The following is a 27,800-nucleotide window of genomic DNA, read 5'->3' on the forward strand; positions in this document are numbered from 1 at the left end:
TATATATATATATAAAGTCATTCATATAGATGTTTATGTACTCTGTAATACATAAATTATTGTCGTGTTTCTTGTCATTTGATTGAACTGTTTTGCGACCATATTTACAAAAAGGGTCCACGTTATGTGCATGCTCATGAAATATAATGATAAAACAAATAGTCGTTAGCCTTTGCGGAGAAGCCACGAGCCGACTGTTTGAATTTCATAGTAGCAAACAAATCAATAATAAAAACCATAGCATCTGGCATGTCTGAACAAAATTGTAGATTACATTATTAATTTATTAAAAACTTCACATCTGCGATAAAGGAAATGCCGGAATTTCATTTTATAAATAATAAACCTTCATATTTATTCCATATTAAATGTTCCTTCATAATTAATAAGAAATGATTTTACACTGAAGCCAATTGAATAAAATTCTCGTTTTCTAGAAACCGAGTCTTTCGTTTGGTTTAAAAAGTGCAGAATAAAATAAATCTCACAGAAATAATTACTTCGAAAACTATTTGCAATGGACATGCTAAATTTAAGAAATCATTTGAATTATTAACCATGGCTATTGGATCTATCCATAAATGGGACAAAAATGAAAAGATTCAGTCGTCAAAACAAACACAAATTTATATATCATTAATCTTTATGTAAGGTATTGGTTGAGATAAAAAAAGTCAGTGCCACGATCGGGATTCCAAGAAAGACTTTTTTATCTCAACCAATACCTTACATAAAGATTAATTAATTGAAAGAAGTTATTTGGTCAATCGGACCACGAAATCTAATGTATTTGAACGATGATGAAGTTAGTCGGTGATGGAGTAATCTGACCTCATGTTATAATTTTTTTACGACTATCAACCGTAACGGTTATTTAAGCTATATAACTATATTATAATTTTTATTGCTTAACAATAATAAAAAACAGGAACTAAAGACTTTATGTCCTTGGCAATGTTGGGACTGAGTCGGTCTTCAAGGAAATTTGAGATCGGCTGTAAAAACTTAAATATGTCAATCTGTAAGCATGTGTAAGGTTGTTTTGCCCTGATGATTATCTTAAAATAGGTCGAAAGCTTGGTAGTAGCCACGAAGTTACTAATTCGCTTTCTTCTTCAAGACCATACCTTATCCAAAGTGTTCTTAATTTTTATAGACCAACAAGAATAAAATATTTTCAATAACACCTATTTTCATCACTACACAGTGTTTTGCCATTTGATAAATGGTATACTTAACCGTATATACATTTACCTAGAAATACAGATATAAATTTGTCAAGAAAAATACACCAATAACAAGCTTTAATCATAGAAATAAGTAAATTCAAAACACGTTTGCATATTTAAATTTATCGAAATATTATAAACTGCAAACAAATAATATGAAAATAAAATATCGAGCATAGAAAGTAAACATCTCGATGATCTTCTGTGGGTTAATTAATAATACAATAAAGTTATATTTTGTTGGATTAATTGTATTGCAATGTATTTTTTTAAATTGTTTTGATTCCATTGTAGGAATGACAATGTCACGTGCTACCTGGTTGTGAAAAGAGTAGTGAAAACAATTCCTGCCAAGAAAGACATAAAACATGAACTTTTATGTCTTTTTATTTAAACTTTTTATTTTTGTAATTAATTTAATTCCTATTGAAGATTGTAACACTGGGATTAAATTTTAAGAAGTGAAATGTGATAATATTGAAATTGTGGTCTGTTTACAAAACATAAATAGTCTGTTTTGAGTGTGTAGTTTAGGCAAGATGAACAATTGTATCAGCACGTGTCGAACGAAAAGAATGACAATGCCATTTACCTCTAAATGGGTATCCACATGTCTCGTATTCCCATTAAAGCGTAAAAGGACACAACACCGTTTTTTAGATCCGACGTACATGGACACTAACACAACTATACACACACACTAACAGTCAATCGCGTGTCCACACAGCTGATGTTATTGGGGTGGTCAAAGAAGGGGAATCCAATAGTGGGGGAGAACGGTGACTCACTCGTGCTCTACAGCTGAAAGAGCAACTCCTGCAGAGCCTGGCTGCCGGAACGAAAAGGCCACCGGCTCCCAGTTTCGTCGATAGCGTTGCTAAGCGTTATAAACAACAGCCTTGGGCCATCTCGTGTCCGGAATCGATAGTCGTACTGCGTGAGCGAGACGACACGCACTGCGAGTGAGGCTTCTGTCTGGTACATATAATGTCTACCTGTTAACTGGGTGAAATCGATGAGAAAGAACGAGGAGCCTTGTTGAACTACACAATAAAAGGAAAAAGATTGCTTTCAATATAATAAATCTGACGATCACAAAGTATCTTATAGATAAATAATTGCATGTATACGAGAATCATTGTCTCTGGTCCGATTTGGACGATGTGAAACATAAATCTTGTGACAGAAACGTAGAACGTGTTTTATCGTCGACATTTGAACTATTAATAGAATTTTGAATAGTATTTACAAGGGCTATCAACGGCGAAAAGAAATGTCTAGCCTAGTTGTTCAATGAAAGGGAAAATAAACGTCAAATCAGCCCCATTTACTTTTTTGAACATACTTCCGACGGTTTCCTGTAGATATTGTACAACAGTTGCGGTTTGACAAAACTTATTTAACTTTGAAATTCATGACCCCCATGAATATCTAGTGTTCATTTTTAGTGATCGATTTGGACTCGTTTTTCACAAAGTTAAATTATTATTTTTGCATCCAATCTGGACGGATATTGGTACGGCCTGCATTTAGAAACAAGTCCATTAAAAGCCAAGCTTTCGACTAATTATAAGTTCATCATCAAGCCAAAACAATATTTAAAGAGTCCACAAATTGACATAATTCAGTTCTCAAGATGGTTTCAAGTTTCTTTGAATGCGAGTCCCAGCATTGTCATGGTTGAACAACAGGTTCAAGTTATCAATAGTGAGTTACAAATTTAAAAAGTCGATACATCTAACACTATTCGAATATTTCTATGATAATTTGAATATACAATTCAAATTTAAGCCAACCTCCAGGCTTATAAATTAACAGTTTCGTTCGAAATTGTTTAATAAACACGTTCATCGTTAAACGTTATTATAATTCAAAGTTAGGACAGAATCATTTTCAGTTATCTTACTTCACTCCGAACTTGATGTTCCTAAACTTTTCTAAACGAATTTATTATATTTTACTACTTAGTTTGGCTAACCAGAGCAAACCAGGGACATTTTTTAATGTAACTTCATTTTTTAATTATTAGTAAAGATTGTTAACGGAAAATTCATTTAAAACCCTCATAACAAACACTTTTGAGTTTTTTAAATATTTTAATTATACGTCATTTTGACGTCAATGCCTCAAGGTGCTTAGGCGAATGTTGTAAGGGTTAATTGGAGCCTGTTTCCTTCGAGAAGTTTCTGCACCCTCGAACCTCCCATTATTTAACTTGTTAAGAATAATTGTCCTGTTTTGTACAAAGTCTTTTTCTAATTGCTCTTACGATTCAGATGGAACGATTTAATAAATATTTGAAGTAAAGGCGTTTTTTCGCCCCCTTGACTGGAGGGTCGAATAAATAATTGGCCGCATTATTTCCCCAAATACATTTATTATAATTGAAAACTTTATTGTTGTATTTGGTGAAGTGGAGTTCTCTTTTTATTAAAATGAAGTTAATCGGGCACGTTTAGACCAGGTATTTTATTATTTGCAAATAAAATCCAATTTCTGGTCATCATGTTCCGCTAATTCTCGATGTACATCAAGCTCAAATGGTAAATAATTTCTATACTGACAAAGCATTTTAAATCATATTTGTTCACACAGTCAGATAATATTTATTAAAAAATGAAGTACATTTTTTATTGTATATTTCTACCTCAATAACCCAATTTTATTAGAGTACCTATGCTATAAAATAATAATTTATTTTTTACTTGTATTTCACAACTGTATTTGTAAATATGATAAACAAAATTGATGTGCACAGTGGATAACTGTGTACATAAGATATGATGAAGAATGAAAGATCGACTACCAGCATGATGATGATGATGATGATGAAAAATTCTGTAAGGCCACAGAGTGGACAAATTAAAGTTGTCACCAAGCTTTCGACATTATCTTCAAGAGTATGAAACTAGTTAGCTTTACTGGATGGTGAAAAATAATATGTTTTAATGAAATTTTCTTGGTAACAACTTTTTTTTTTAAACTTTTTATTTGTTTTTTACAACTGCATTCTTCGACGCAACAAGTAAAACAGATAGTATTTACATGTAAAATTATTAACGGTAGCGTGAAAGCTTGAACAATTACCATCCAGTGATGGTAGCCTTGGTAACAACTGAATTTAAATTTTATTCCTTCATCATTGCCCTATGGGTAAACAATCATTAAATCAATTGTTGTAAATAAGAGTTAACGTCCTGAGGAAGACGTACATGTCGAAAGTTTGGCGACATCTTTAAGATTGTGTCAATCTGTGACCGTTACACGATCTTCATCATCATGCAGACACATACATAAGCGTGTCAACATGAACGCTACGTCCCGTACGGGTTATTCGTAAGGACTGTTGAGGATAAATCATGGAATAAAAGATTGAGATGGTTGGCCAATTTGGAGGGGAATTTCCTTTGTATACGGATTGAGCTAAGATTTTGATAAATGGTATATTAAAATTGATGTCGATTTGTGAGGATGGAAACACATTTGAGCGTTAACTATTGTTTTTAGACTTTGTGGACTGTAGGATTTGGGTACTGTTAAAATTTGAACGTTTCCGTGTGCCGTATAGTTCATTAGGGGGCAAGTAGGGCGCTGACTTTTTTCTTCTTCACTGGAGTTAGACTGGAGGGTTATAGTCCTTGGGAATGTTGGGATTGAGTCTACGTTCAAAGAAATTTAAAACATTTATTAACAACTTAATTATGTCGATTTGCAGACAGACATTAAGATTATTTTCCCCTGACGATGACCTTAAAATAGGTCGAACGCTTGGTAGATAACTATTAAATTTGTTTTTTCATCCAGAAAAAACCGCGATATATTATTCGTGCTTACTTGTTTAGTAGTGTCAGTACGGATCGTCTGTCGGGGCTTCAACATTTTAGATCTGTGAGTTGTAAGTAAATATGGTTTAAAAAAGTGTTTGGATTTTTATTCGTTTACCTTGATTCGCCATTGGTTCAAGAAGTGTAAGAAAATTGGCGAAGGTGAAGGTAATCGTTTCTATGAGGACGGGCAGCCGTATAAATTGCGTATATAAAGACAGGATAAATAGAAGAAGAAAATGATCTTTGAATAGAATGGAAATCGCGATCAGATATGTTTTATCATAATCTCCATCTTACGTAGTAATTACCCCAAAAATTTACCTCGAATATACAAATCTTAATTAAATTTTTCGAAATGATCGAAAATTGAAAAAAATTGTACCTTGGTCGACTTAGCCAAATAATTCCGATCTGTCAGAAACCAATTTCAAACAATTTCGCTATAACCGGTAATACACATAGATCAATCACTGAGAGGATGGTACGCTTTACCGTAGAAAAGACAATCGGTGAGACTAGGCAGATCAGGACGGCCAAAGGCGATCAAATTAAAGGTCACTACCTCGCAGACCTCACTATTGTATTTCACAAAAGATTATTTTGTGAGATTCTTTGTTTGCGGGTGATTAACCTGTAGCTTGGTCATTTACAAACATTGGTGAGCCAGAGCTGGTCTCGCTGTTTTATCGAGACGAATTTCAAATCCTCGCCATCATCAGTCGTGGGTACAATTTGAACCAACAAAAATATGTACACAAACCTTCCCCCACTATAAACTACGTTTTGAGAAACGTTTTTACAGATGTATAACGACGTTTTGGGTATTTGTGCACAATCACTATTCACGATATTATGGGTATTTTTTTGACGAGGGTTCGCAACAGCAGAGGTTATATCAACCTCGGGGTGCCAGTGTTTTTGAAAAAAAGCCCATGTATATGTCCGGTTCGAATGCAGGGCCGCTGGATTCGAACCCGGGACCTTTGCCTTACAGCCATGAGCGCCGTGTCAACGCCTGAACCGTTGCGGCCCCCCTATTATGGATATTCACGATGTTTGTAAGATGTTAACTCGTGTTAACTCGAATAGAGAAATGTCCAGTAAGATCGTGAACGCCCCCTTGTTTTCTTAGCATGTTAACCGTTAATTTTTCAGCAATGCTGCCCGTCGCGACTGGTAAAACCAAAAATTAAGCTGCCTGTTAGCTGAAGCTAACAGTTCTTGAAGGCTTGTAGTTGTTTATTTTGGTTTTCTTTTGTGTTAAATTGCAAGGTGCCAGAAGTTAATAAAAAAGGAAAATTAATCAACCCGTTCATTCAAAATGCTATCTTTTCACTCGAAAGTACTCACAAATGACACGCTTCAATTCATGCCGACACACCTAACTTGTATCCTAACGACTAACAGCCTACAACTTTATAGGATATAGGATGTGTCTATTATGAATGAGAGTGTAAGGACAGGTCAGAAATTAACAAAAGGAATGTATTGGTCTGATTTAATTAATGCGTATTTAGGAATAAAAATACGTGCTGACACAAAACAGCTGTTAAATTCATGGCTGCCATGTGAATTACCGATTTTCGACCTAACACCTAACATTGGCTCTAGCCTGTTAGATTGAGCAATGTTAACTAGCCAATTCTAACAAGTCTACGTCATCATTTTTCTCGATCTAACAGGACCTAACAGAGTTAACAGGGTTAACACATAGATCGTGAATACCCCTATATATTGTCTTCTTCATTAATTCATTAAAGCATATGTTTAGCGGTCATAATTGACCATATTAATTAATTTAGTTATATTTACTTTTGTACTTAATTAATTTTACCCGATTGCGGGAAAGAGGCGACTGAATATCGAAAATTTATGTAATCAGTTTAAAGATCTATCACCATCAAAGAGGTGAAAAATTCCATTTCCCAGACGGTATCGAAGTTTCTTTCGCTCATTTTTTCTGATAATAAACAATTAGCTAGTGCACCAGAAGATATACACAACGAGAACACAATGAACTGGTTGATTTAACGAACTAACAGATAATAACTTAAGAGGAGTCTAATTGTTGCCCGGATGATTCGGTGGAATCCGTTTATTTGGGGTTTATACCAACCCGTCTGCTAATCGTATTACCCCAACTGGTTTGGAACAGCTGGGAGACGGCGTCAAGTTTACTGGACCGTCGACAACACATCTGTTCGTCAATTAACAGAGAGACGCAGCGGGCAATACAAGTCATCGAAGGCCTCCAAAACAGACAGTCGGTGTTTATGTAAAAAAAAAAAATATAGCCTATGCGCCTCATAAAGTCCGGTAATAAAGTCACAAGGAAATTACATCAAGGTTGTTCTAAACAGGCACAAACTAACGATTTTCTCATTTTATAGACAAAAATCGTCTAAGACAATCTGAATAATAATAGGAAAATGGGCATATTCTGACCAGCATGTCTTAACAAAAGGGTCAAAAAAACACTTGCCCTTTTTGATAGGAGATAAGAATTGAAGTTGCACTGTGATACCATATGCATACATACATACATACATCCAGAGGATGGCATACGAAAGTGCAGAGTCTCAGGGAAAAAATGAAATAAAACAATATTCTCAGACAGCCAAGCAGCATTAAATGACTTGAAATTATTCCACCTTCAATTCAAAGCTGGTGGGAATGCCTATCATATACAGTTCCTGGGTAAACATGATCAGATAATCTGATGTGGGTACTATGAAACCAGGGGTTTGAAAGAAACGAACTGACAAGCGAGTAAAGTTCTTACTCCCTTTGAACAAGAACCACAAATTGGCTTGCCACAAAGATAAAAGCGCAGCTGAACAAATGTATAGAAAAAGAAACCAACACACATTGGATGAATTCACCATATGCAAAACAATAAAATATGTTCCTCAACATATCAATCAAGAAAACAAAAATGCACACAGACTCACCGCTAAAACTGATGTTTTAAGAAGAGTTTTAACAGATTTATAACAATTTGGGCAACTGGTTTAGTGAACAATCCTTCTAATTACCTATTTTCTATTTGATTCTTGAGTAATTATTTACCTCTCCTTCGGTAGACAAAAATTAAAAAAATAATAGGCTTTTATACTTGTCATTATTCATTTAATTAGCACCTAAAAACTGGAAAAACTGAAAACTAAGACAGGAACGTGACTGTCTTGAAGAGGCAAAAACAACAGAGCATGTCCTTTGTGACGGAAAAGCATTGGCCCTGAAACGGTACAGCATTTTCGAAAAGGCAATTCTGACGTCTAAAGAAATAAGTGAACAGGAACTCCAGTAAGTGCTAAAAAGCCTTATGGGCAATGCTTCGAGGTTTTGGGGGTAATGTAGGGTCGATTCCACAATAGATCTTTTAGGCCACTGTGGAAAGAAAGAGAGACTTTAGTCACCTTTTAGAACAATGCAAACATCCTTTGATATATCTATTTTTCAGGTTGTTTTAATCTGCTGTGGACAGACAGTTCATGCAAGTTCTTTCTTTCCAAATTTGCAAGAAGCATAGACGGACGTTTTCCAAGGGCATGCTTCAAATGTTTAGTGCTTTTTACTTTTGTTTTCATATGTAAGGATTCGTTCCTTTTTGTCTCCGAGATCTGCTAATGGATTTCCTGAAAGATATTCGTTTCTTTTTAAGGTAAAAAGGTCTTCCCTGGGGTATGGAATCAAGATTTGCGCGGTTCCAAAACCTCCAAAACCAGGTAACACACCCTTTTCCTAGCTTCTGCAGTACAGTTGCATAGGATGTGTTCTATCATTTCTGCCTCTTTTAGGCATAATCGACATTCGTCATCTGTTGATAGTCCGAAATTTTAAGTTGATATTAACTGGAGCATGTCCTGTAAATTTGCCAGTTAGAGTTTTTAATTCATTTCTGTAAGTAGGATTTCCTTTTTCTCCCATTGGTTTTTTTTTTGTGCAAGTAATCGTTCTGCTTGCCCAATGCTTGGGTTTTTGCTCCCAGTATTTGGTGTCTTCTTTAGTTACCCTACATTCTCTTTCAATGTGTCACAAGTTTATTCCACAGGACATGTATGTATTTGGGCCGTGGATGGGGCTCCTTTTTTAGCAAGTATATCTGCTGCCTCATTATCTGTGAGACCCTCTGGCGTGTTAGGCTATTTAAAGATCAGTTTTTTAACGGTTTTGGGCAGTTCCAAAAAAGGTTAAAGTAAAAGTAATTTTGAGGGCTTTGAGAGCCATTAAGACTAATGCCCCACTGACTTCACAGAATAATTATTGTTAAACCTTAGAGATGGTAGATATTGCACGTGCACAGGTTTCTTTGGCTAGCAGTTTGGTTTGACAGATGTTTGTGGAGGGGCCATTGCTATCACTTTACTTTCTTTTACACTTTAGTACAATAACGCAGACGGATTTGTCGGTCAGCGATGTAGCATTTTTCGTATAATAGAAACTGCTTGTTCATTTCACTCGATTCCTACTTCTATAATCTAGTAGAGAGTATCCCTATTGCCCCAGTGCCCAGCAAGAAACCTGTGATAAATTTTAATTTTTCTTCTGTTTCTTACGCATTTCGAAACTTTTTCTTAAATTTTAAAAGTTCAGCACGTTTGTTCCTGAAATCGTTTGTGATCATTGCATCTACAATGCAAAAGTGTACTCTCACTATTATTAGTACGTCAATCGCCTTCCTTGGGGAGGCCCTTCCCACTATCCTTGTACCATATTGAGGCTTGAGGATGGTTTTTTTTTTTTTTGTATTTCCAAAACATTTAGTTTTTGTTTTGACATTCAGAACAATGGCTCAAATACAGTTATTGCTTGAATGACGCGACAACGATGACTGTATTTTATACGCACATTTCTCATGGTTTTTTACGTACTTTTTAAGAGCAAATACCCTAGGTCCTATACTTTCTTGCATTCTGGAACAGTGTACAACACAATGTACTTTCCTTGGCAAAGTACGTTTTACCCAGTCATCAGGCTTTTTTATTGTTTTGGTGCATGTACAATTGTTATTTGAACTGGATTAACAATTGGTGAAGCTTGGCCATGTCCCAACGTGGTAAGCCATAATAGTTAATGTAATTGTTTTAGAAACTGGATTTATTGTTAACGTACTACTAACAACAAACATCTAACTTGATAACTGATTCACCTATTGACATTCGTTGCTAGCCTATCTACGCAATATTTAGTACAAATTGGTTAAACGTACAAGTGTTTCCCATTTTAACTTCTGAAATATCATAAATTTGTTGATCTTGCGCCGTGTGCACATACTTTTAATTTTAAAAAAGTAAAACAACACAAATTCTCGATTACTTCAGATGACTGAGAAATTTGTTTTGTTTTTTCGTCGCGTCAACGAGTCATTGACTATTTGTAACTGTACCTCCACATCTGTTCATCGGAAATCGTATTTTTAGTTTTGATTCACCAACTAAGCCTATTAAATCTGTGTTGCCAAAATGTTCTAATACAGCGCGAATACAATCTATCAATTGTTTATTATCTTTGATGGGGAATATATGATAAACCTGGACACTTTTCTGAGGGATTTTGCCTAACTGACAAGTACAGCTAAATTTGTGTGCACAGGATGAATACTATGATCAAACGTAGCGTAATACAAAATAATGTTAACAAATTTCTTTCTTTCCCAAGACATGAAAATACATGACTGATATGTTCTAACAAAGCAGAAAACAAAACGAAATTGAAAGTGTTTACCACCAGGTAGTCAGTCTTTCACGACGAAACATTTTTTGCCTAATAATAATTTAAGGACAAATAATAATAACTTCTTTCGATTAATTAATCTTTATTAAGGTATTGGTCGAAATAAAACTTACATTATTAAAATATCATGTTCATAATATTGTATAAGAAAACAGATTAGTGGACTCTGATTTAACCAGGCGGATCAAGATGTTCTACCACTCAACGAATTTGTACGCTGTGATTTCCAAATTTCTGCCTAGTGTTCATCTAAAATGTATATGTTATCTCAAGGGAGTCATAAATCATGGTGTTGAAACCATTCTCATTAAACATTTCTGATTACGATCGAGGTAAACAAATCGTTAGGGATTGGAATCAACGGGCTGTCAAATTATCAAACCTTGTTGAAGAATAAGATACGACTCCGTTCCCGAAGGGCTCAATTGATTTGTCATCGGGATGAGACCGAGGAGCAATAATTTCCGTATTTGCATTTGTACGCCCCCGGGGCATTGGATGGGGGTCGTATAATGAGATCCTAAGTATGGGCGAGGGTGAATAATCAGGAGGAAGGATAGAATGGGGTCCTCGGGGCTAAACCGCAAGGATCCCACTCTCGGACACCGCAAATGGTGAATTCTGGTATATTTTCGGGCCCAAGAGCCGCAAAACCCCCTTAGCCGGGGGGTACAAAATTGCCATAGTTTATGCACTAACTTCCAGGATCCGATATAACGACGATTGAATTTCTCATTACCGGAATTACAATGGTTTAAGACAAACTTCAATCCCATCGAGTTGTAAGTCAAAATATAACAATATGATACAATTGCTGAATATTATTGTTAATCTGTAAATTACTAGATCGTCCCATAAATGTTTTGAAATTCAGTTTTAATCAAAACGTACTACAGAAATGTACCTCTATGATTGATTTTAATTTTATTTGTTATTACAACATTTACAGAAATGTACAACGTTAAATGACTGTATTTTCTGTGGAAGTGGCGGGGCACGTTTACAACACGTATCTACATAAAACATATAGGTCCCAAGGATTAAGTAGAGATTTACAAGTATTAAGTAACTTGTAGAAAATTTAGGAAATGAAGTGAAATGTAAAATTTAAGCCGACAGATTGTTTAGTGAGACATATGTGGAGAAAGTAAATTATGTATGTTTACACATTACTGATCAGCTATCATGACATGAAATACAGCAAGAACAAGTGGACCAGGATGATCAAGGACTATCAACTACTGGTAAATATTTAAAAACTCGCATACCACAGAAAAATTACACAACTTTTAAAAAATATGCTCTCACTGTTGCAAAACGCTCCTAAATATGTCTAACAGATCTGATTCTTATAAAAGTTTAGGATTCTGTTTGATTGAATTGGTGTTTTGTTTTAATTATCGTTATTTAATCATTTATTTGATAATGTATGGATTTATACTATGTATGATTTGTGAAAAAAGTTTGGCTAATTCTGTAACTGTATTGCGGATTGGTGAGTATATACGTAACCTGTTTAGTACAATTTCCCCCCTCAATCCTACATCAGTTCGAATATGTAAAGTTAATAGGTAAAATTTCAAAAAGCATTTATATTTATTTTATTTGTGCCCTATACTTATTAGAACAAACTAAAAATTTGTTCACAAGGCGTTTTTTCAAACCATCACACTAATGCCAGCGTTGCCACCAGTGGACATGAGAAACCATGGCACTCAGGGTGAGGGATTAAAGGGCAGGCAAGGTCTCCAGGCCATCGTCGAATAAGGCGACGTGGCGGATTCTCGAGATGGGAATGTGTAGAGAGGGATCGAGCAGTAATGTTAGGACGGATCGAGAGGCTGATGTAAAACTTTTGAAATCGGGAACGGAACAGTTCAATACAAAAGGAATGTTGATGTCGTTGCAGACAGTGAAGTTAGTGACGTACTAAGGAGCTTTGACGATTTCCCGGAGGACTTGCAAGCATTTGATGCGCTGGATGTTGGATAGCTTGGCAGAACCCCACAACACAGTTCATCTCCGTATGCCCAAAGTGGTCACAATAAAGCCTTGTATAAGGTTAGTTTACTGTTGACGTGAAAGGCGGATTTCGGTCCTAGAAGTCTTTGTAATTGTTTTAATTTTTGTTAAGTTGTCTCTTAAGTCTCTGTGGGGATTCACACGTCAGTTTGCTGTCTAGGTATAGTCCTAAGTATTTGACTTGTTGTTGATGTACAGTGGAAAGCTACATAAAAGAACACTGAATGCTTTTTTCTTCATTCAGTCTTGTCCTCCACTTTCTGCACCTTCGATGAGCTCAAGGTTTTTTAGATGTTGGAATTAGATAGCATTCGAATTTTCAATTACAAAATTGCGGTATCGTCCGTATAGGTGGTAACAATGGTATTAGGGTGTATAGGTAGAAAAACAGTAATTTTATAAAGTTAAATTTTATAAAGCATGAGATGAAAATGATGCCCCTTATGGGACACCGGATTGTATCTATCTGACTTCCGAGAACTTTGCCGCATCACACTCTGAAGGAGCGGTCGGTCAGAAAGCGTTTAAGTCTATAAAGCGTGCGGGGCGCCAGACCCCATTAAAAGCTTGTGCAACATTTAGGAACGCATCCAAACAATACTCTTTATTCTGTGGGGTAGAGATGTCGACAATTCTGAAACCTTGTTGGATCGTGCAATGAATAATGAGGAAGAAAGCCGAATTGGTGAGTAGGAATGATTGATTCTGATTATGTTGTCGCAACACTTTCGCACAACACTAATATGAGACCACAAGAATAGCACCACACTTTATGTCCTGAATAAAGATCGAAACGTCGGCAAAAATGAAACTACCTCATTCTTGACCGTTCCTCAAGATTTCAACAAATTATAAAACAACTGGACACTAAGAACCACATACCTATACCAATTTTCACCTATACTAAATACCTATATTAATTTTTTCAAATTATTTCATAAATTGGGCTTCCTATTTATTTATTCATATTATCTTATTTGATATTTATTTGTTACTTAAAATTTCTGTATCTGAGGTGGTAACAATGTTAACTTTTCACTATTTCGAAGTCGCAAATATCCCGCTGTTGTTGAATACCCAAGTTTTTTGAGTGTCAAGTTATGATATTACTTGCACACGCAATATTTAAGAGGGTGCAACGGAAGGAAAAGCGATAAGGATGATTGTTTTTGACAGGGAGTTATCAGAGAGGTGGGCCAACATGACAAATGACCACCCTCTCCACTATCTTATTATTATCTACAACTCATTGTCTAAGCGTCTCCACAGAAGCCGTATCTTCCTTGAAGCTCAGCCCAAAGTCGTGTTGCACCCGTAATTAACATTTCTTATATAAGCGTTCGATAAAATCAGGGAAGGGACTTTTCTTAACGATAGAGTTAATACTGTCCGAATTGCCAGTGGCAGAAGTCTTTGAGTTTAAACAGATTGTCAAAACTTAATTGAAAAATTAGACACCGGGCGGAACGGATAAGCCGTCGCATATTTAATAAAAACCTGTTATCCACCCTTCACAATTGATAAATTACGGAGATTAAGCCCGCTATCTTCTAAATTTTAATTTTTTAAACCAAGCATCTCCATAATTGTCATTTAGTCCGTTACAAACAACTGTTGGTGACAGCTTAATCATAAATTCTAACGCACAAACGGCTTTGCATTGGTATTCCATGCTCGAAATAACATGTACATCAAAAGCAAAACTTGTTTTCCATGTCATAGGCTATAAAGGCTATAAATTTCTCCGCAATAAACGCGCCACCGTATAATTTAATAATATTAACTAGTATTTAAACAGCATTCGTTACACAAAAAGATATAAATCGCTTGCAACTAATAAGTATTCTAATGTACTCATACACGCACAGGTAACCAGAAAGGTTCGTGCAGTTTTTCGTTTGTTAATGTTTTAATAATACACGAACCAATTCACTAGGTTTTTCTCACCGGCATATCTCTGCTTCCTCTCAAGATGGGCTTTTGAAATTTAAAACATAAATTGAGCTTAGGTCGCTTAGGACATTGTAAAAGTTTCACCACTTAATTATTCAGCCTTTTCGAAAGGGGAGAATTTCTTCAAAGTTCGCATTTTTGTTACTGACTGACTCACTGATCATCCAAATCATGAAAACGTAAACGTGAAATTCGGTAAAAAGGTAGAGTTTCTATTGCAAGTAAACGAAAAAATGAAATTGGAATTTTCTAAAAATTAGTGCCGCTTTAGTGGAGAGGAGTGAAGTCTCATCCTCAAAATTGTAAGGCATTTCAAGAATAGATAGAAACATGAAATTTGGTACAACGTTAGGTCTTATATTGCGACAAATGAGAAGAAAGTGAAAATTGCTATTTTTTTTTTTTTCAAAATTAGAGCCTCTTTAGAGGAGAGGGTTTAGTCATCATCAAAATTGTCACGTCCACGTCCCGTAAATGTAGAACCGTGAAATTTGGTAGAAAGATAGGGCTTATATTTTAAGTAAAGGGAAAAATCTGAAAATTGCAAGTTTCGTAAAACTTGTGCCGTTTATAGAAGGGAAGGTATTTTAAATGAGTGAAGTTACGCGCATCCATCGATTTAAAAAAAACTTGCAACGTTTCACGTTCACATTTTGGCGCGTCAAATGCTTGATTAGAACGGATGTTTTTGGTTGCCCGAACGGCCCCCGGGAGTGATTTTGTTTTTTTTATATAAATCGTAATTAATGAAAACGAAATGTATAAATAATAAATTTTAAACACGTCTATGATCTGTGCCAGTTTAAGAAACAAATATAAATACACATGACAACGCCCAAGGAGTCAATCTCTCGGCTCCTCAACAGAGGCCCAAACGATCTTATAACTGAAAATCTATGACGTAAAATCGCTCCTCGATGACATCCACGATGCTGAAGCGAACAAACAAGCGTGATATCCCAACAAAAACCTAACCGTGAAAAAAAAGACCAAGTTCCAGAACCCCTCCAAGCACATTAGCCTATCACTGTAATGATATCTACACAGTGGCCAAGTCCGTTTTATTTTTATTCCATAACCTGAGAGACCCCCAGAAGGAAGGTAAAAGTTAGAGGCTTCCTCCCAAAAAATGGGATGACATCAAAGTAGTGATATCTTGCATTGTGGCCAACCTCACTTCATTCCTACTTTTATGTGCAACACGGTTCTTTTATTTTTATTGGTTAATCCTTGGCCAGTTTCAGCGTGGAATTAGTTGCTGCCTAGGCGCAAAGCCGAAATGCGTTTGGGAGACATCGAAACCCGCGAGGATAGACGGACCCAGTATGTGACCCAGTCCCAGTTCAACACGTGTACACTGAAACGCAATCCAACATTTTAAAAAAAATTCTATTGCCAATAATTGTATTAAATTTTGAACTAAAATTGCTTATACATATCGTACTTCTGTCCGGAACATATAATTTGTGCACATATGTTTTACAAAATGAACTTTAGACAGACAAGGAAAAATAAACATTGCCCGGCAAGCATTGTTCTCTTTTTACGAGAATAACTTATATAATTGCAATATACAAAATACCAATAAAAACTACTTTTTTCCTATTGAACAGATTTCAGTTTAACATTTAAGATTAAGATGAAAATTTAATTATTAAAACCATTTATCAAAAGAACCAAAACCTATCTAACAAACGTCAAAAGCTTCAGAGGTGGGAGGGTGTGTCTGTATGTATAACAATTAGATTCATTGATTTTAAGGATAATAAATAAATTTTATTTTTTCGAACTGTTCTGAAAGTATGATTCATAATAATATTATGACACCAATCAATAATATTTATCCTCACAAGTAAGATAATAAACCAACAATAAAAATTAAATATTTATCTATGACTTTTATTCAAACAATTTCAACTTTTTTTTTCTTTTTTTTTTGACAGCATTTTCTCAATTCTTTAAAAAGAGACATAAAATCTGTTTGTTAAGGAATAGCGTAGTCTATAACATTATTTTATTATACATACTTTAATTTGTTTTCAAATTTCTTGTATAATTGTTAATATTAGTAAATATTTAAATTAGAAGTGTTATCGAATATTTAAAAAAAAAGATGATTTATCATTCAGCTGGTTTTTGGGGAGGTACTTTCGACATTGTGTAACATGTTTAGCCACACCTGAAGTCGAAACCCACGAAACCTGGCAGAACACAATAACTCTCGAAGTTCTTATTAGCCTCGGGTTTTTAAATTACAATATATTTTCGTTGAGCCCAACTCTAAATGAAGGAGTTGGAAGACAGTTGAATGACGGATGTGATTTAATTTCTTGAGAAAGTTTCAGGCGTAGCCAGACTGAGTATAACAAATGGTCCCAAGACCTGCCGTACTTCAAGAACAACAAAACAATGATGCATCGGTTTCAGTCCTTTCGGTATTCCTAAAAGCGACTCTTATAAATTCCCGTCCATTCCTGGGATTGGACTGTTTTAATCACTTGACACTTTATCAAGGCCCCTTGTTATAACTATGCGAGCAACAATGTTGCTGCAATATCCAACTAATCCAGGCCCAGAGCCGGCTCGTTGAACAGACAAGCAGTTAATAGTTTCATTAAGAAGTTATCCTATTTGCAGGGGGAACTAAGGCCGGTTCTCAGTTTAATTTTCTGATACCGAATTCTGGAGAGGAGTAAAATTCTGTTTAAATTCTTTCTACGACAGTCATCATTATTACCTAGGGACGTCATTATTTTAGAAGTTAGCGACCAACTGTTTTCATTCCAAATAAATTACCAATCTCACTTACAACTATTTTCATTCGCCGAAGACCCAACATTTCCACTACCCCATAAGAAGTTGAATACGGCTATTGTCAAAGCTCAAAAACTCTTGACGAATTGTCTAAATAAGCACATGAAAAAGAATTAATGTTTAATCACAAAAAAGCTCGGTGATGGCATTCCATGTGCGTGCAGCTAATAACAACAACTGTAAATTAATATATCACTCTTTTGACTGCCTGGTTAGTAATAAAAACGAGGCATGTGACTGTCCAAAATTAAATGAGGTTCAAGTCCAAACTATTTCGGAATAATACTGGATGAATGGTTATCTTGGGAACAACGCTGTTGGAATTTACAAAAAACTAAGAGTATGTAGTGCAAAGATTTACCATTTGAGTTACTTCCTTAACCAAGACACCTTTATTATGGTACATTAGTCGTTAATTCGATACGGAGTAGAAAGCTATGGTGCAGTGGCCAATTGCCATTAAATAAAGTAAATACTTTACAAAAGTTGCACTTACACATTTCATGACAACAACAATATAAACAACCTCAAAGTATGTCTTACTCCCAATATATTTCCAATATATATATAAAACTTGAAACAAGCAAGAATTTCCGCTCCGGGAAAAAACCGAAGTTTTGAGGTATATTGATATAATAAGTGCATGATAGTGGTGTGCTGTGGTAGCTAGGACGTCCCTTCGTCAGTCTAGTGTTTTTTGGTGAGGTGAGTTCAATTGGATAAATATTTTGACGATTCAACAAGTCTGCTGGGTGTTAGTTTGTAGCTCGGATTCCCTATTGGGAAGTGTGGGGTTGAATCTCCCTAAAAACCTGGTTTCAGGGTTGGGTAAAATTTATTTATTTATTTTCTTTAAACGTCATCTGTTTTTTCAATTTTTTTCAAAATTTTCCAAAATCCTTTGAAAGACCCACTGGGCCGAGAAGGTTTTCGAAACCGATTACCCCTTCTAAATAGGACTCCCTCTCCTGTTTCTACTTCTGGGGCAAGACATTTTATTATTCGTAGATCGAATGGGAGAGATTCAGGCGGCCTTCACTCACTATCGCTAATAAGAATATGTAGAGTAATAAATAGAGAAGTAGGGAAAGGAGTAAACATAAAAAAGGTCGTCACAGTTTAATTTATATTGAAGCGTTCAATGAGGAAAAAGGTAGTAAAATAATGGAAATTAAAAATTTAGAAAATATACCGGTAAAGGTTGAAAGGAATGTAAAATAGAATCAAAAGGTGTAATTTCTTGCTGGGACTTGAAAGAGTGTACTGATGAAGAAGTCCTCGAAGAATTAAAGATTTCTAATTATAAGCATTCATCGGTTAAAAAGAAATGATGGTAGGACATCTTTTTCATGGGTTGTCACATTCAATATCCCGTGTCCTCCAAACGAATTGTATGTTGCCTACATGAAGATTCCCGTAAGACCATTTATTCCTGCTCCCCTACGGTGTTTTAAATGTTTAAATTTTGGACATACAATTTCTTCTTGTAAGAAGAAGGTTTTTATGTGTGGTTGTGGGCTGGAAAGCCACGAAAAGACTGTTCCTTATTAGTCTCCAGTGTGCATGATTTGTCAGGGCCCACATAACACCTTGGCGCGTTATTGCCCAAAATATAAATATGAAACACAAGCTTTGGAGCTGAAAGTGAAAAATAAGATAACGTTTTATCAAGCAAAGTCCCTAATAGGCTCTGGCCTTATTCAAAAAGGGATTACTTTTGCCGAAAAAGTTAAAATGGGCACGAAAGAAATAGGTTGTCAGACGGAGTCAAGGAACAACTCACTGAACTCAATCCAAAATTTGTTATCTTACCAAAAAGAATCGAAACCAAAAATAATAGAAATTAAGGTCCAATGTTCCTTTATGGATCCCCTGTCAAAGTTTTTACCACCACCCAAATAATTTAATTTATTGCATTTAACAAAACCCCTCAATTCGTATGAAAGAATGAATGCGGAATATAAAAAAAATTAAAATCTAACTTAAAATGCTAGCTAATTGAGAACATTAATAATTTTTAAACATAATTAACTCTGTTAAAAAAATTAAATTTTAAAAAAATATAAACAAAATAAAAAAATCACTTGTATTATGAATCAGCATCCTCATCAATTGGGGTTTACTTTAATTATAAACGTTATAAAACCTTCAAAAAAGAACCTGGGACGAACAAAGATTTTTTTCGAATTAATATTGTATTAACTAATAAGACATATTTATATTCTGAATAATCTACAAACAAAACTATGGTACAACTTCCAAATATAAAAAAACCAACCGATAGACTTGTAAATCTGGCTGGACCTTCTTCACTTATATGTATGTATTGTAATAATAGATAGATAGTAATAATAATAATAATAACGATAATAATTTTTTTTAATTTAAAACACTAGCACTGCAAACTGCTTTGTTTACAGCAACTAAAGAATACATCCCCATCACTAATAATCTTTAAAATAATTATTGCATTTGCATTTCCACTTTTATCAAAAATGAAAAATAATTCCGGTAATACAAATTCCTATTACCATTTCATTACTTTTTGTTACTATAAGACTTTAAAATTGCATAATTGTAAGCTTTACAACAGTCGTATCACGTTATTAAATTTCTCAAGGTCCTAAACACTTCCCTTCACCCGATCTTAGTATAGAATTGACCTCAAGCTTACAATAACTCCTTTGACAATATCATAGTAGTTTTCTTCATATTGAGTTTCTTTTTCAAAAATCAAGACAGCAAGGGAAACTTTGCAAGGATTAAAAGAAGAATAATGAACTGTCAGTCATATTTTTAGGATTCTTAACTTTAATGATCGGAAAAACAAAGGATAAATCATTAAACGATCTTAAGACTTAAAACCTTAAGGATATTTTTTGTATATTTACTACTTTCTTACTTAAATACACTGGTATATTTTATCAGTAATTATATTTTTCGTAAAAAATTTACCACGGCATTATAAAAATACGTTGTACTCTCAAGTTGGGAGAGCATTTTCATACAAAGTCCGTTTGCTCTGGTTGGTGCAAGCTGAGTGTGTAGTGACCATAAAAGAGTGGTTTACCATGTTGAGAGTAGGTTTATCCTCTCGGAACGACTATTTTTCTCTTCCTTAAGAATTGTTCGTTTAATGTGCGTATCCACAATGCTAAGGAAAAAACGTAGCGCTCCGTGTTCATACATAAATGAGCATGTACATGCTCCGAGCGTGAAACGTTATACTCTACCTAAACTTCGCTGTGGTCAATTTGTTTTGGCAAGCCCAAGGATTGCAAATTATCTCTTAACTCAGATCCGTGCTGAGATCAATGGAATGATTGAAAACAAAGTGGTTTTATTTTCTTTTTAATGAATTCCATGGATATTGGAGGTGTTTTATTGAAGATTGAAAGAAATTTAATTTTATTATCAATTAAAATGAATGCATTTGGCTAATTCCAATAACCTCTTCATCCGACGATGTTACGTACGATATCTCTATCATAAAGGATATAAATGTGTTAATTTCAGAAGAAAGGTTGAATGGAAAATATTGGAATTAGCGCGAATTGCATTCATTTTAATTTAAAATATTCTGTAAGTTTTTATTGCTTTTATAACTGATTCTGTGATTAAAAATGTATTGATTAATTGCTAATAAATATATTTGCCAACCAGTAAGTTTTATTATTTTTAATTTTTTTTAAACTACTCTTGCATTTTTATGATGTGCTAAATTTCTTGTCCTATTTTCTTTTTTATATCATTTTTGTTTTGACAATTATACCATTTTTTATTGAATTTTCTTTCCTATATATATTTGCCTACATTCACGCTCTATTTTATACATTATTCCACATTGGTACATTTTATCTATTTTGTTCTTTATTTTAAGGACTATGATATTTAGCTTATTTTCCCTATAAATTCTATATTGATATTCTTTTAATTATAATATACTCCTTTACTCAATTTATTATTCTTTCTGTGAACATTATTTTAAATTGGACTTATGTATGTACATTGTAATATTTACATTTTTTGGCTGTTTACAAGTATAAGTTTAACAAGATAATGATTATTATTAATGTTTCTATGGGCATTTTTACGTTGTTTTTATGATACTTGAGTTGATGCTGAGTGTAGGTCTGCGAGTCGGTGAACTCCAGTTCAACCGGCATTGGGTCACTTGGATCCCTCTTCACTCGAAGGGCTTATTGAACTACTGTAGCTCGTATCGGCGATGCGCCATCTTCAGTGAGAAACTAGTTGTTGAGAGTTCCTCACTGAAGATAACAGAATGTCGATCTGCGTTTGAGTAGTTCAACAAACCCGCGATTGTAGACGGACCCAATAAATGATAAGTGACCTCATTTATGATACTTTATATTATTTATTTGTAAAATACAATTTATTTGGATTTTGAATTTGGATTTATTTAGGCTCAAATCCGCACATGTATATACAAAGTCACATTCACTTGTGCCGAGTTGAGCCTATTTGCTTCTCCTAGTCCACTGGAATCACAGCTTTTGTTATTTACAAGGAACTGCCGGCAAACCAGGGAATCACCCACTCCGGGTGTTGGCAGTCCCGGGTAGACCCTGTCTCATCCGTCCAGACACCGTGGTCCGGATGCTTTCATTCAACAGCTAGTCAATTCAGCACTCAACGCATGCATTTCCAAACACATATGTACTCACTCATTCTTAAATACATTTACTCCTATTTACATACCATTCACTCAATTAGGATGATTCAGAACTCGATATTACTCTATACCTTTACGCGTATTATACAACTAACCAAATTGAGGGTCTCGATATTCCGCCATCGACCCTCTCCATTCTCAACACAAACTATGTGTTGGTCAACAGCAAAGAAAACCGCACTTTAACAAATTTAAATGCAAAATGTGGCTTTGGAGAGTGCCAACAGACTCCTCAAATATAAGTATAAAAAAAAATTGAAAATAATAACTTGAAACCCAAATACAGGCATAAATATTCAGAAATCGTAAGATGCGGTCTGGTGTGATGTAGGTTTCAGAAAAACATTTTCTTTATCGTGCCAACGTTTCGATCTTTATTGACATAATCTTCAGGGATCAAAGTGTTTGTCTTCTGTGTAATTGTGCCATTCTTGCGTGTCGTGTTGAGAGATTTATACAGGCATAAACTTAAAAAAATTGGAAGCATTTTTATTTATCTATATCGTGGAAGTTTGCCTAATCTAAGAAAAGCGAGCCAAAAATGTCCTTCCTAAAAATCAGGACCTACAAAATAATACATTCTAGCAAGCAAGCAAGAAGCGGCATTGCTTCAGCGTACCGTTATTTCTGTAAAATCATCAGCAAACATTTATGGTTGGCACAATTGATCCTAAGTATCAATACAAAATAAAATCCTGTTTACAATCAGATTTCAAAGCGTGAATAGATACGCCATCCTCAAATACCCCAAATATATGAGTCCATTCGCAGGACTGCCTTTGACCCAAGTTCACCTCAGTTAGCTATAGGCGAGTATCCTGTCATTTATAAAAATAGAGAAAATCTTACCATTCTATTACTCTCCTACTACACTACGTTGAATTAGGGTTTAAACAGCTACATTTGCTCACTCTCTCTCTCTCTCTCTCTCTCTCTCTCTCTCTCTCTCTCTCTCTCTCTCTCTCTCTCTCTTTTCTTTACGAGAGGGATTTAATCCTTTAATCCGGTGAAAACTGTATTTCAATTATCATGTTAACGAAACACCATCCGCCACTTATTACATCTTTGATTGGATTAGACGGATTGCGGAGCGTAGTTTTATTGGTTTATCCCACTGGGAAGTTTGATGGGATAGAGATTGATTGGTTTAAGCCTTTGACTCGAAAGTTTTGCAAATAAGACAATTTCCATAGATTCGGAGGTGGGCCCGGGAAAAGGGGAATTTCATCAAATTACAACCAGCACTCCCTTTCTCTTAACGCCTTGATTGGCTTGGAGTGTTTGGCAATTATGGTCGTATGAGGGAGGTTTTCGAAGAGAGAGGTGTTGGAAAAATGCTTCGGCTGACGCCCGTTTTTACTCCTGATCAAAGTCTTTTCCTTCCTCAATTACCATCCCCCCACCCAGAACCCAAAAAGGATAATCCGATTCGGTTGAAACACCCGTAATATTCGTGGCAGGGTTGGAAAACATTACAAAATTGAAGTCCTTTGATATTTCATAACATTAAGACGGCTTCATTTAATGTAAAATATGAAAACAACTCGACCATTAAATTGGTTCGGTAATTTTCATTTCTACGAAACGAAAGTATTTTCTATTAACAATGAGTTATATTTGATTAGGAAAACGTATTAAGAATGTCTCAAAACTAATTTAAAAAATATATTTTGGTAATAAAAACTATTTTTATTAATTTAAATTGGTTGTAATAATACTTTATAATCAAGGTAATTTTTTTTATCTAAAACACTAATTTTTCTTTGTGCCATCTATTTCTTTTAGTCGCATTACGAGCTAAACCCCTGGTCCCTCTTCAAAGGTACATAAATATTTGTCTCATAATAATAAAAAAAGATTGATTTCTGACTGTTTCAATAAAAACAAATATTTATGGCTAATATAAAATAAAATATTAGATCTTTGAAGAGGGACCACGGACGTACCGGAAACAAATAATGATTATAATAAACAAACTGCACAAAAATGAATAGGGATATTGCCCATTTTGTAGTATTTACTTTCCCTATCATTTTTATTTTTACTATAAATTGTATTAAAATTTATTAGAAATTAATGTTTTTTACCGGTGGAACATTTAATTAAAGTATTTTGAAAAATAACTAAATAAAAGTTCTATAATTTTATATAGTTTATCGGACACAATAATGTTTTAAACAATTAGTATCGTGCAAGTCCTATGTTAGCTAAAACCACTCTGAACCTACTAGGCTTACTGTTAATAAGGTGTCAAAAATGTCATAAGAAATTTCACCCCATAGACTTTCCAACGTTGCATTCAATTGTTAAAGGTCAACTGGCTGCGGATGGTGATCGAAAAGCCTTCTCTGCAACGCATCCCACATGTACTCAACGGGATTGAGATTTGGAGCCAATGGGGGAAGGGGCAGGTGGGAAATTCCCAGGTTTTCTAAACATTGATAAGCAACTATGCCTCTATGAGGACTGCCATTGTTATCAAAAAATCGAAAATCCCTGCCAATGAGATCCCTGTTTCGAAAGATGTATTCCTCGATAATTTCTTGGACATAACGTACTACAGAAAGGTTCCGTCTTGCAGCAATGACAATATTTCTGTACTCCGTTAACGCACTGAGATCCAATACTAGGCCTCCTATCGATACTTCCAGTCCCTCGGACTCGGGCTATAGCCCGGGAGACCACGCTCTAAAAAATGCTAACTGCCTCTGGATATCCACTTGCTATGGTGTATTATCTCACAATAATATTGCGAATTTCTGGATCAACATGATGTCTTTCCATGTGTAAAGAGAATACAACTGGATTGAAATGGAGAAAAGACGAAAAAAGGTGTTTGTTTACAAACAGAGTAATGTTCATGTTTATTTAGGTGATTCCGTTATTAAAATGAGGAAGAACATTTCTTTGTTTGTGGTTTGTATTTTCTATTTTGTTTTATCCAACTTACAAGAATATTTCGGTTTATTTAATTAAAATTAATAGAATAAGAATAAATGACAAATATCCCTATTCACTTTTGAGCTGTTTACATGGAATAAAGAATAATTGGTGTTTTAGTTCACAAATATAACCATCAACCTGGAGTATAGAGTATTTTGGGACTCATTTTCAGACAGATTGGAGAATCTTTTTTCTCAAATCCAAATTCTCAAAAAAAAGCTTTTCCCAATGGATTCTTGAGAACAAGGAAAATGTCCGGACGCAAAGACACAATTTTTTTCAACTTAAATCAGATAGCTGTCCGGTCAATTTATCCCTGAAAAACATTATTTTAAAAATTTTAAGGGTTCGTCGGTGGCCGCAACGGTAAAGGCGTTGACAAGACCCTCGTTACTGTAACGTATAGGTCCAGGGTTCGAACACAGCGGCCCTAAATTCGAACTCGACATACAATTTTTATTCAAAAACACCGGGCACCTCGAGCTGTCATAAAACCTCATAGTGGAAATAACCTTGTAAAATAATTACAATTAATTAAGATTTTTAGTTGAGATGAAAAAAAGCTAATGGCACGAGCGGGATTCGAACCCACGATCTTCGGCTAAATACGCCGCTGCTCTACCATTTGAGCTATCATGACCTCGATCCACTCGGACATCAACTTCCTATCTCAACTCCTTAATTAATTGAAATATATGAATTGGTCAAGCGGACCATAAAACTACTGAATTTAATAAGTAAAAATGAAATTTACTTTCCCTAAAGCTCGCCGTGGCCATTTCATTTTTCGCCGAGAATCAAATAGATTACACGACATTTAAAAAATGGCAAAAAGGAGGGAAAATTCAAAAGGTGGAGATGGGAAGTTAGTGTCCGAGTGGATCGAGGTCAAGATAGCTCAAGTGGTAGAGCAGCGGCGTATCTAGCCGAAGATCGTGGGTTCGAATCCCGCTCGTGCCATTAGCTTTTTTTCATCTCAACTAAAAACCTTAATTAATTGTAATGATTTAATTGGTCAAGCAGACCACGAAATTAGTGAATTCTTGTAAACTAATATCTTTAGAAAAAGTGAGGATGCCTTCTTTCTAGCTGGCGAATGTAAATTAAAAATTGGGATTATAATAAAAATTCACAGATATGTGGGGCAAAACTGTTCGTTGTAATTCACCTCTCCTGACCCTTTTACGACAAAATTATACAATATGACACAATTACACAGAAGACAAACACTTTGAGCCCTGAAAATGATCTCAATAAAGATCGAAACGTTGCCACTATAAAGAAAATGTTTTTCTGAAACCTACATCACACCAGACCGCATCTCATGATTTCTAAATAAATATCGATTAACGGTCACTAATCACCACACAATTATACAACTAGGAAACTTCTTCAGCTTTTCCTAATTAGTGATCTTGTTCTAGATTTCAAAAATATCGCAACGTAGTTATGTCAAAATTGTAACGTTAGAAAATTAAGAAAAATATTTAAGAAGTTTATTGTTCCTACCAAACCATTCAGCGTGTTTTTAACACTTGACGAAATTGAAACAACTTCGTTTGAACGAGGACACATCAATTCCCCAATTGGGGAGGAGAACAACGGGCCTAGTTTCATTATGTAACAAGAAGATGATCTCATATACTTATCACCCAATTAGCGAGTTAAGGACTTTTTAAAATAATTTGAAAATTTATGGGTGGATCATTTAAACAAATAAAAGTGTCCCATGAGGGTAGAAAAAACCTACGGTTCTTTTGATACAGATTAGAACAAAATGGATCTAATCGCTAATAAATTATTGGAAAACATATTGGGTTTTATTTCGAGACCGAATAACATTAACAAGGGGGCAAGGCGTTGACACAGCGCTCATCACGGTATGGTAAAAGTCCCGTGTTTGATAATTCAAGGCCGCTGGATACATAGAAATGGTTTTTTTTAATCAAAAACACCGGCACTCCGAGGGTTGATAATAAATTTCAAAAAATAATTTACAAAAGCAAAATTTTTTTAAAAATAACCAATAATAACAAAGAATACTACTACTTATTAAAGTAGAAATTTTTATTGCTTTATTTTTGTTTATTTTAACCAGTATTAGCGTTTCAAGGGTGTTAATCTCGAGGGAATGCAGCTGGAGATCAATACAAGAAATACAGGTCCAATTAAATTAGTTACAGGAAGTGCAACAGCCGGGTGACAGTTGACCGGTCGACAATATCCTTCGCTGGTAAAGACCACTTCTTAGGAGCAATGGACCGTTAAAAACAATGGGGTCCAGTAAATCCTTTGGGACCGAACACCTGGTGAGCACTTGGTAGGATTAATTCCATCAGGAGTCTGCCGGGCTAATAGATGATCCATTAGAATGCCAGGGTACAACGGGACGAGGGATCGCTGAGAGATACTGAAACCTCCGTCCCATTGTTCAGAGCATTGTAGCTGTGAAATTACGCGAACAATTAAATTTTCCGTTTGTACCGAGGAGAATTACTATTTGTGAAACATTACTAGGACAGCTGGGCACGACAAATTTAGCGGATATGCGCTACACATAAACATAATAACCTTGGTTGT

The 27,800-nt window shown here is 35.0% G+C and overlaps 1 protein-coding gene across 2 annotated transcripts in view; it reads right to left on the reverse strand.

Moving 5' to 3' along the window:
* Window positions 1-27,800, reverse strand: part of LOC106665170 (protein sprint) — a 450,469-nt gene that overhangs the window by 392,127 nt on the left and 30,542 nt on the right. The window contains exon 1 of one of the 2 annotated variants that reach the window (XM_014391412.2): window positions 1,822-1,926. The exons of the other annotated variant lie outside the window; for it this stretch is intronic. Coding sequence (XP_014246898.1) covers window positions 1,822-1,902 — 81 coding nt within the window. The 5' untranslated portion in view covers window positions 1,903-1,926. Of the gene's footprint in view, window positions 1-1,821; window positions 1,927-27,800 lie in introns of those variants that run through there. 2 annotated transcript variants of the gene reach the window in all.

This window comes from Cimex lectularius, unplaced genomic scaffold (genome assembly GCF_000648675.2).
Source record: "Cimex lectularius strain Harlan isolate CLEC.00 unplaced genomic scaffold, Clec_2.1 scaffold140, whole genome shotgun sequence".
Lineage (NCBI taxonomy): Eukaryota > Metazoa > Arthropoda > Insecta > Hemiptera > Cimicidae > Cimex > Cimex lectularius.